General features: G+C 33.2%; 1 protein-coding gene across 1 annotated transcript; it reads right to left on the minus strand.

Moving 5' to 3' along the window:
- Window positions 1-717: 717 nt before the first annotated feature.
- LOC143084174 (alpha-1,6-mannosyl-glycoprotein 4-beta-N-acetylglucosaminyltransferase-like) lies at window positions 718-6,608 on the minus strand (the record flags this gene model as incomplete). Its single annotated transcript, XM_076260583.1, has 4 exons — window positions 718-2,164; window positions 2,703-2,976; window positions 3,578-3,627; window positions 6,521-6,608. Coding segments are annotated over 4 exons (1,593 nt in total), but the record flags the coding sequence as incomplete, so codon positions are not given.
- Between the last annotated feature and the right edge of the window lie 5,302 nt (window positions 6,609-11,910).

Here is an 11,910-nt window from a genome sequence, read left to right on the forward strand (position 1 = left end):
TTTCGAAAATTCATAAACATTAAAAAAAATTCTAATTAAATAGTTCGTGAAAGGACAGATTTTTTTTAGTGGTTGAAGACTATAAACCCTAGTTTTCACACACAAAAAATTATAATTTTTCGAAGATATGCATTTTCATCCAAACTGAAAGACTGTCGTCAAGTACTTTCAGTAAAAAAAAATAGCTATTCGAACACACCTACTCTGTTTTTATGATTCATTTATAGATAGGTATTTCACTTGACCTACAGGGGCTTGTTTAGTGGGTCAGACGAGGTTTTACTGTCAATGGCGATCGCTATCCTATATAAAATATATAAAAAAACGTGTTTTTTTTTTTTTTTAGGATAGCGATCGCCATTGACAATAAAACCTCGTCTGACCCACTAAACAAGCCCCTGTGCTTGACCCATATATTTCATCTTTTAGTACTGTGGTTTTTTATATTATAAAGTCAAAACTGTAGCTTTGATATACAAAAATGATAGAATCTCAAGTGAGACGATGTATGAAATATCCTTGCTTTGAACGATATCAAGACAAAATATTCAACTCAAACACGGCCTAACATAAAAAGGTGCACTCGATTTTCTCTTTTCGATACAATTGTTACCCATTTTTTGGATTTTTTTCTTCAGTCACATAATGGGAGGGCAGACACGAAAATTACTGAACTAATAGATTGATATGTTTTCCGTCCTTGGTAAATTTCCAAAAAAATCGGAGGTTATGCATTTTCTACATCCAACTTGAAAGATACCCATGTCGTCGACTTGATATCTAATTGTTCTGCTTAACTATGTACTAAATAAATTGAAAACTTACGCAAATGGTGTTTTTAAAATAAAACACTTCGTAATTGAGAAGAAAATTGTAATTTTGTTTGTTTCTATTAACTTTTAAAATTGTTGTCACTATAGTAAACATTACAGTAAGCATTTATCGCTTTCTCTAACAAAAAGCTTCGATTCTTTTGTTCTATTTCAACCGGGTTTCCGACTGCTATTTCTATCTATAAATACTTGTAGATCACGGATTATAAGCCATTTGAATTGTGTTCTCTTCACCTCAATGTGTAAACAATTAATGTTCTTCGGAAGAACTATTCCTTGTATTAACGAATCTACGTCACCACCGGCAAAGTTGCCGACTTTTCTCAAATCGCTACAATAAAATCTATCTTTTTCATTAGCACCAACTTTTAAAATTCCAAATTCTAATGTATCGGTCTTATCTATAATATTCCCTGTGGAAATAATAAGTCTTGATATATTTAATGGTTTTTCAAATATTATTTTAAAATATTGCCTTTTCTTTATTCCCTTCGCCCAAAAATATGAATTATTTGTATAAATATTTTCCGGTCGGTATCCTGGTACGATATCCATGTTGGTCTTAAATTTAGCTGGCGGTTTTTCTCCTTGAGGTAAAATCATAATAAGCGGAACTTTAGATCCAAATCCTTTAAATTTTATGTCAACTGATGGCATCATTTTATTTTCTAAAGATGAAATCCTTCCAATGTGTTGGAATAAACTGTATGGTGAGTGTATTGGTAATGGTTGACCCATATATCTTCGAATATATCCTAGAAGAATATCGCATGGAAACGAAGTAAAATTCGACAGCAAGACAGATGATATAGAGAAAAGATCCTTAGAATGAAACATTTTTCCTATGAATCCAAGGCTTGAAAATTCTAAACATATCCAACTATCATTTTGTCTGAGAACAAAACTTTTAATATCATTTAAGAATCCTGGTGCTACAAGAATGTCATCTTCAAGCTGAATAAAATACTTGTTAATACTTTGGCTATAAAGCATCAAAAATGCAAAATCAATATTTTGTTTTGATCTCCATTTTACTCTTGCAACAGGGTCTGCCTTTGTTTTTTTAAGTATTGCAAGGTCTGGGTAAATTTTTGACGGAGCACTTATAATGTGGATGAGTCCGCTGTCAAAATGAATTCTGAAGTCTAAATATAATAATCGTGCTGTATGTTTATTCCATGCTATATCTAAATCTGCCATAAATATCACAATGACCACCTCACTTGCTATACTGTTGTCGATATTGGATACCAATGAGTTTAATGTGAAGTTGAGGTAGTAGTAGTTGTTAAAAGGTCTTTTCACCGTGGGTATTGCCAATGTCAAATAACCTGTTAATAAATACAATAAGTCAAATTAAGTTAAATGTTATTCAAAGAGCTGTTACAGATAAAAATACTAGTGTTCATGACGAGAAAAACAGAACAACAAATCAATGACTCAGGTTCTACTAGGCAGGACGACCTCGATGAAGAGCGATATATCTGAACTGACATGTTGACACAAGCACTGTATTTTGGGTATATCGGCAGAATTTTGTTACTAAGGACCCAGTGAGGAGTTGTCGATAGTGATTTTGTGCGTACAGGCAACTTTGTTTTCTTCTTACTTAAATATCGAATTTAAATTTCCTTTCCGACAGTGTGTGGATGTGCAGCTATACAACGAGCAACTACTTAAACGCGAGTCCGCTGAGCCTGGCAATCAAACACTAGTCTTCGGGAAAGTTCGGAGAGCCGACAGCATTGCTTCAGAAGTTGTGCAGACAACTTATGAGGTTTGCAGACCGCACCAATTTATTTACACAGATTAACGTATGTACTATTGTTAAAAAGCTATGACAAAATAATTATTCAGTTGATAGTTTACCTGCTGAATTTCTTCTGTGTCCATAAAGAATAACACTATCATCTATATTACCATACTTGTTGTAGTATTGCTGAAATGCAGAAAGCGGGGAAGTTAACGCCAAAGTGTTGTTTTCTTGCCTTCGCCAACTATTGAAGAACGAAGCATCAGCATTATCGTTTTCATTACTGTTATGGATATTTTTGTCTGGCTCTGGTTTCTTTGATTCTCTAGTCAACGTTACGTTTAGAACAATGTTCTTTCGAAATATTGTTTCATTTACTGCAAACTGTGCCTACAGGAAAAACAACATGATATAAAATACAACGAGATGGGATCGACTGTTTTCAGATATAGATGATAATAAACTTCAAGATTTGAAATCATCAAGTTAAAGAAAGTCGAAATATTAGTTATAACGGTTCATCAGTTAGTACACACATTTTCCAATCATCAAACTAATTTAATACATGATAGCTATAAATGAATGAAATCGTCAGTGTCGAACTTGAGATCTTCTTTTTTTGTTGTTGCTTATTTAACAAATCAAAATTTGCAAAGCTTTCAGTTCGGTTCAAAGATTCATAGGTCAACTGAAATCGAAACAAACAACGGAAAAGAATGGTGAGCCTGAAACTTTTCTGTTCGGGATGAACACATCTTTAAACATTAAATTAAATGATTGATTGTTGGGAGCTCAACGTCCAGTGGCAATATTTCATTCATGCTCGATACTTTTCACTGTTAGTGAGCTGCTTTTAGTGTTCATTATACACCAACTGCACGAATAACAACAAACAATAAGCGGTAAATGTTGTCCTTTTTCTTTTTCTTTTTGAATATAAAATTCAGATTTAAACGCTAGAAACATATTGAATGTTTAGATGCCGTCTTACCTCTTGTATTTCTAGCAAGTGTTTCAATGGTTGTGGTATGTGTACATCAACTAAAATAAATCTAAATTGTTGTAGAAATAATGTATTTTTACCCCATCAAACGCCCGGCGGAGGACATTTTAGCGCATTGATAGGACATTTGAGCGAAAAAAATCAGACGTTTTAGCGACAAAGTTTCAGTGACTAATTTTTAACCCATTTTAGCGAAATATTTTTAACCCATTATAATATATAACAGATAACAAAATATAATAGACCCAAGACAGTACAGTATAAAAAATATGTTGTCCATTAAAATACAATAATAAATGTCTAAAAGGTTTAATCAAATGTTAAAAGTGCGTTCTAGCCCTAGAGAACGTACGTAATGGGTTCTGGATATAGTTACCCCCTGTACAATACTGTTAAATTGCATAAGGAACTGTTCTTTCTCTTTATCATGTCTAGATTGTGGTGCACATTCTTCTATACTTCGTATTTTTAAATATGTATTTTTAAATATGTTGGTGTTTGCAATTTGATAATAGTGTCATGGCTGAGTTACAACTTTTTTTGCTCATTATAACAGGCACGTAACGACTCTGGACCATTATTTGTTCGCTTTGAATTACACAGAACTTTTGCCCAAAGCTTAGTGAGATTATTCAACCAGGTAAGTTTTCGCTAAAATGGGCTACAGATTATACAGGTGAACGGACTAATCCGGCGCTAAAATGGGCTCTAATGTCGGCGCTAAAATGTCCCCTAGTGGTTCAAATTTATTCGCTAAAATGTCCTACGCCCCAAACGCCAAACCTTAAGATTGTTTTATCTTCTTATAGTGTACATGAAAAACATATCAATGTATATATATTTTTTAAATAAACCGATACGCGCGTTATTCAGTGTGCACCAAATTTTTTGTTATTTCTTCATAGACAGAAAAAATATTACAGTCATTCCTTAAGTACATAGTGTGCTAGTGACCTATTACGGTATATATGGGGTCAATAAATTCCATATGGGGCGAATCCCCATATGGAATTTACTGACCCCATATATACCGTATTACGTCATTATATATATGGGGTCAGTAAATTTCATATGGGGCGAATACGTCACTAGCAAACTATCTTACCGACTATCTTAACGTGTAAAATTTAGACTAGTGACCTATCTTCAATACAGTTAGCATTATTATGGTTAAGAAACTACTTCCTTTGATCCTACAAAAACAGATGCCAACAATGACAACTTGTTAGATTTAAATGTGTTTTATGAATTTATTTCACTTAATCATCACTTTCTTCGTCTGTTGAAACCTTTAAGGTTTTTTCTCAGTACTGTTTTGTTTTTCTAAAGGGACGTAACACCACTACTAACCGTGTATGAAATAAGCTCCGCCTTCTTAATACCTTATATGGAATAAAAAGAGACGTAACTCCACTACTAACCGTGTATGAAATAAGCCCCTTCTCCCAAATAACCTAATATTAAATATACACGGTTTCCACGAGGAAGCTTTTAACCAATTATATTCCTAGAAATGTATAGGAGGTAAGATAAAGCAGCCTCCCAACTAACCTAATATTAAATATACACGGTTTCAACGAGGACGCTTTTAACCAATCATATTCCTAGAAATGTATAGGAGGTAGGATAAACTGCTATATTTTATTATATCAATGCGATGTTTGTCTAATATAATAGCGATGTGTTTTTAATATCAAAAATTTCTGAATGCGATACTTTTCTAATATAACTGCTATAGTTTTTCTAATATAAAATGAATACGATAACACGTCACAATGCATGTCAAGAAAACCGAAAACATAATTTACAAACTTTAATAGTTCATGATCGGTTTAATATTTGAGGATTAATATCACTAAAATTTCGTACCTGTAACAAAATTAACGCTTACATAAACTTATCTTTTCGAAAATGTTGCTAAACCCTACTGAGAGTTGACAGTGTTAACAACCTGTTCAGTACATTGTTTTCAATCACATGCATGGTTTAACCGACTTATATATACATTCTGTTTGAAAAGATGATGTAATGGCGGAATTTAAATGCGGTTGTAAATAGTCTACCGACCTATTAGATTCTAATATAGGTCACACTGCTATAGCCTATTCACATGGGTAATATCGAAAAAGACAAAAAATATTATTACTTAAAAGAAAGAAAAACATTCATTCAAACAATCCAATCCAATACAGTTCCCAATTACACTTGACAAAATATTCCAAACAAATTAAAATGTGCAAATGCTGATGTCCCGAACTTGAAGATACCAACTGAGTAGCCTTAGACTATAAATTGAACAACTTTAGATATTTTCAGGTAATATGGTTATTTTCTAAGACAGTGTTCGTGACCATCCACAAGAAAACGGTCATCCGGTATTCAGTACTCTATTACTTTTTTTCCATTGTCAATTTTATTCAATTGTCAGAGGCCTTGCGATTAAACTTCGACCTTTTGGCCTAAGAACACAGTTTTTTCGTAGCGCATTTCTTTCAAACAATTAATTCAAACTCAAAACAGAGCACATGCTCTATCGCAAAAAGATTTTTACAGTGTAGTGTACTACTGGTTGAACAAATAATATCAAAATTATAGAAACTTTTACCAGCTCTAACTCAAAATATTGACAATTCTGTGTTAAGGGGTTGTAAAATTCAGTTTGACAGCTTCAGACGAAATAACACGGAGCCTTGGCTCACAGCGAACACCACGCTATATAGGACCAAAAAATTACAAGTGTTAAACCATTCAAACAGGAAAACCAACGGTCTAATGTCTGCATATTTACAATTGATTTTAGACAATATCGCTATGTGATATAAGAAACGTTTTTATCGATTCGCTTCTTCCATAGACTGATACTTCGAACAATCACTAATAGAAAACAATTGGTCAAATTTACTTATACCCGCATAAAAAATTAAAACTTACTTTCGCTACCCACCTGTGGTAAGAAAATTGAAGATCCACACGATGACAAATATACAAAGTAATTGTTTCCAACATTTAAGTCGTGTATTTTTCATTCTTCCTGTAAAAGAAACCTTTCTGTCAATTAAATATTTCTCATACCATTATTGTCATATATCTGCTTAAAAAATACTACCGTTCGTACAATATATACGCCTATTATAATAGATAAAAGTAAATCAATTCCATATAAAAAAAATATACATTGTCGACGATTAATTATTTACATATTTCATATAAATGATTAAAATGATATTTTTATCTAATGATTTGAATAAAAAATTGAGAGTGGAAATGGAGACAACACGACCAAAGAGCAGAAAACAGCAGAAAGCCGCCAGTGGGTCTTCAATTAATACAGCTAGAAAGTGCCACATTCGGAGGCGTGCATCAGCCAGTCTCTTGAAAAAAATGTATTTATTTATATACATAATTATATATATATTGACGTCTTCTCTAATAAAAGCTATTATTAATTTTATCCATGCTACAAAGGGGACATATAAACATATGACATTTATATTAATTTAACAATGCGTAAAATGCAATTAAATTCTGGAAAAAAACGGAAAAAAAAACCAACAGAACTAGGTAGGGATACATAAGTACAGACGATTTTCTGTAAATGTCTGTCAACATAAGCTTTGAAATACAAAGACAAAAATATTTATACATATTTATTTCACGGATCATATCCTTATCAAATTAAAATAAAATGGAATAAGAAAGAAGAACTAGAAGAAAAAACAGGTTAGAAAGTGCATATGTAAACACAAAACTTACTCCAATTTCTTCAATACAGTCAGGAATCTACTTCGCCAAATGATCTCCCCATTACGCCAGTTAATTTTCACAATCGTAAAAATGGAAGCCATTGTAGCGATGACGCGCTTCTTGTGTACCATTTGGAGTTTAGTATGGTGTTCATTATCACTGAACCAGTATATATTTGTTAAGGGGCCAGCTGAAGGACGCCTCCGGGTGCGAGAATTTCTCGTTGCATTGAAAACCTGTTGGTGACCTTCTGCTGTTGTTTACTCTATGGTCGGGTTGTTCTCTTTGGCACATTCCCCATTTCCATTCTCAATTTTATTGTCTAATCGGTTGTCAGGTGGAATTTTTGAAAATTCATAAACATTTTAAAAAATTCTATTTAAATATTTCGTGGAAGGGTAGACTAGATGTTTTTAGTTGTTGAAGACTATACACCCTAGTTATCACACACAAAAAATTATAATTTTTCGAAGATATGCATTTTCATCATCCAACTTGAAAGACTGTCGTCAAGTACTTTTAGTAAAAAAAAAATAGCTATTCGAACCACAGGCACTTGTCTCAGGAAAAATCTAATATACCTTATATTAAGATATACAAGATTTTTTGTCTGAGACAAGTGCCTGTGATTCGAACACACCTTCTCGGCAAATATTCACGATCGGAGAGCTGATATTCCTCAATTACAAAGACCGTGGTATTGTTTCTTACATCAATAATTTACAAGCAGGCGGAAACCCAGTTGAAATAGAACAAAAGAATCGAAGCTCTTTGTCAGAGAAGGCGATAAATGCTTACTGTAATGTTAACTACATGTATATATAGTAACAAAAAATTAAAAAATTAATAGAAACAAATTAAATGACATTTTTCTTCTCAATTACGAATTGTTCTATTATAAAAACACCATTTGCATAATGTTTCAATTTATCTATTTCATAGTTAAGCAGAACAATTAGATATCAAGTCGACGACATGCGTATCTATCAAGTCGGATGTAGAAAATACATAACCTCCGATTTTTTTGAAAAAATACAACGATCGGAGAACATAAGATCTATCTATTAGTTCAAAAATTTTCGTATCTGCCCTTCCATTATGTGACTCAAAAAAAAAAAAATTTGGATAATACCACGGCCGACACTCGGCTAACCGAGAGAAAGGTCGGTTAATCTATATTGAGTATGTGGCTATATCGGTGGTGGGTCTGTTAATCGGGTTGGCTAAAGTCTGTTAATCAGGTGTTATCGTGAAAATCAGTGCAAGGTCAGCATGTTTCATTGTATTACTTTTTAATTATATTTATATCATAAAAACTATTCATGTCTGACAAAATGATTTGGAGTACTGAATACAGTGGTGTAATTATTTTTTTTCTAGCTTCAATAAACGATCTATAAAATGAAAAGGCGAGTTACTCATCAATAAATTTATACACATTTTACACACACAAAATGTACACAAAAATGACAAGTTGGTTGAGTTTACTTGCATGCAATCTTTTGAACATCGAAAAAAGACTGGCATTATGTTTGTTTACCATATTAACATCAATATGTGAAAAATCTACACGAAAAACTGTATTTTGGTGACATAAATCAATTTTTGATAAAAAATATGGTCTGTTAATGGGTCGGATGTATAAAACTCGGTCTGTTAATTGGTCTGTTAAGAGTTATGAATGACATTACAAGTACAATTTAATTGCTATATGGGATGTTATCTGAATAAAGAGATAGGCCAAAGATTAGTGGCTAGAAAAAATGGAAACAACACATGAACAATGAAACATAAGTTTAGACAATGAAATCTGAAAATTGATAGAAATGATTTTAAAAAGTGTAAAATCAAAGTAATATTAATTTCATCAAAGAATGGTCGCATATATCATGTGGATTCTGTTTCATTGATATAAATGGCACCAATTTGTCATTTACATAGTTAACAAGTACATACATCAGAGATAAACTTCGTAATGTTTTGATTTTTTTTATCAAATGAACTGAAATATGTTTATAATGCAAACAAATATAGACAAACCTTTCAACATCAACCTTTCTCTACACCATTTGAAGGTCACTCGATAGAAAAACAAGCACGTTTGCGGACTGCGAGTCGGCTAAATGACTTACGATATCATAGGAATACATCATTACTCGAAAAATAAAAGTAATATTATGCATTTATTGTGATTTACAGGAATATAAAATTGTCTTGTTGTTACACATTAAATCAGCACCCAACACTAATATAAAAAAAACTTACTAATGTCTATTTCTTGTTTAGAACCGCGGTTTAGAACTTGGTACAGACATTTCCTTAGGCGGCAGAAAATGAGAATGATGACTCGGTACAAAGGAAAATACATACCGGAAATAAACTTCTCATAGATACCAGGATTGACATTTTATTTTCGCGCCTTATATTGACGCCAGACACGCGTTTCGTCTACGAAAAACTCATCAGTGACGCTCGAAAAAGATGTTTAAAAGGCCAAAAACAAAGTTGAAAAGCATTTAGGAAATACAACTAATACCGGCGTCACACATCAGCGTATAGCTCCGGCGTGTTAAAAATCATTTACGCTGCCAATAAGCGTGTATTGGGCGTACTAGAATCGTACCTAAGGCTAAGCGTTTATCCGGCGTTCAAGAAACGTATGTTGGCGTATGTTGTATGTTTTTTATGCTGCATACACATTTCCTCGGGTTGTAGCGTTCATCAAGCGTATTTACTTTCCTTCAGTGGCTAGAGGTATAGGGGGAGGGTTGATATCTCATAAACATGTTTATCCCCTCCGCAATTTTGCACTTGTCCCAAGTCAGGAGCCTCTGGCCTTTGTTAGTCTTATATAATTTTTAATTTTAGTTTCTTGTGTATAATTCGGAGTTTATTATGACGTCCATTATCACTGTACTAGTATGCATTTTTTTTAAGGGGCCAGCTGAAGGACGCCTACGGGTGCGGGAGTTTCTCTCTACATTAAAGACCCATTGGTGGCCTTTGTCTGTTGCCTGTTCTATGGTCGGGTTGTTGTCGCTTTGACACGTTCCCCATTTCCTTTCTCAATTTTACCTTTGTTTTTCGACGTACTTCAAACTTATGCAACGCGCTTTGAACGATTGCTAAAACGTTCCTTTGGCGTGCAACTAACGTATACCGACTTTTGTCAGTTTTCTCTGTACGTTTGATGCACGCTGGTCTATCCGCCAATGTGTGACGCCGGCATAAGGTAATCTATTCCTAAGGTAGAAAAGCCTTAGTATTCCAAAGAAAACGTATGGAATTTAACCAGCTGAATTGCAACACATGACAGATTCATAGATGTTACAGACTTTGAAAAGACAAAAAATAAGGCGATTGATAACTTGGCGTAAATAATAAATTCATGCGAATTCGAGCGGCCAATCAGTCCATATAACGCTAATTTGAAATGACACACCCTTTTAATGAAATGCAGAGAATTTTTTTTTAAATAAAAGTGCTCTTTCTATAAGTATACTGTTGCACTGTATTGTAATTTTTTCGTTATAAGTACATTGCATTTTTTTCAATGTGAAAATATAAACTCAAGGTAGTAAGACTATTGTCGTGGCTAAATAACTCTTAACTGACACGATTTAAATTGTCCAACCCATTAACAGACTGTATTCCCCTAATATTCATTAAAATGTGGTATAACTCAACTTATATAACAATTATGAAACATTTATCAATGACAATTGATTTTTTAGAACCAAAGTACTACTTTGTGTCCTTTAAATCATATCTAAAAATTGTTTTTGGCCTTTTATCTAAAATATTGCTATGCGTACAAGCATAAAAACCACATACTTGCGCGACGCCTTTTCGTTTTACTTAAAATTGCGCAGACTATGCATTTTTTTTAATGGTGGAAAATGTTCTATGATAGATATCATTTTGTCAGACACTTTTCTTTTTTTGATGTGATTCTCATAATGTGCCAAAAAATCTGTATATTTAACAGAGTTTAACATTAAATTGTGAGTTTCACTCTTAACAGACGTATAACCAACCCGATTAACAGACCCACCGCCGATATAGCCGCATACTCAATATAGATTAACCGACCTATCTCTCGGTTAGCCGAGTGTCGGCCGTGAATACATACCATACAAACATTACATCAATTCATCTCAGTCCTGGTTAGTCTGTTCAGTTTTTGGTTATTGATCGGAACCTTGAATAGAAAATGCTTTCACGTTAATAATTTTAAAAGTTTAGATGAATAAAACTGCAAATTGTATTGTAATGTCTAACCGACTTGTTCATTGTACGGTACACACGTATATAAATTGTAACGTTTAACCGACTCGTTCATTGTACGGTACACACGTATATAGATTTTATTACATTGGTTACGGTACACACGTATATAAAATTGTTTAAAACATTTTACAACAAAAGATAAATTTAAAAGAACGTGTTCATCAACTGTTAAAGGGATCTGTATATGGCCAGTTGAATGAAAGGTTTTTAATATCCAACTAATCCACTTTTACAGAGGCAGTTGAAATTTCCCGCATTTCATCCCTGTCAACCCACTCTACAAAAAC

The sequence above is a fragment of the Mytilus galloprovincialis genome, chromosome 7 (genome assembly GCF_965363235.1).
Source record: "Mytilus galloprovincialis chromosome 7, xbMytGall1.hap1.1, whole genome shotgun sequence".
Lineage (NCBI taxonomy): Eukaryota > Metazoa > Mollusca > Bivalvia > Mytilida > Mytilidae > Mytilus > Mytilus galloprovincialis.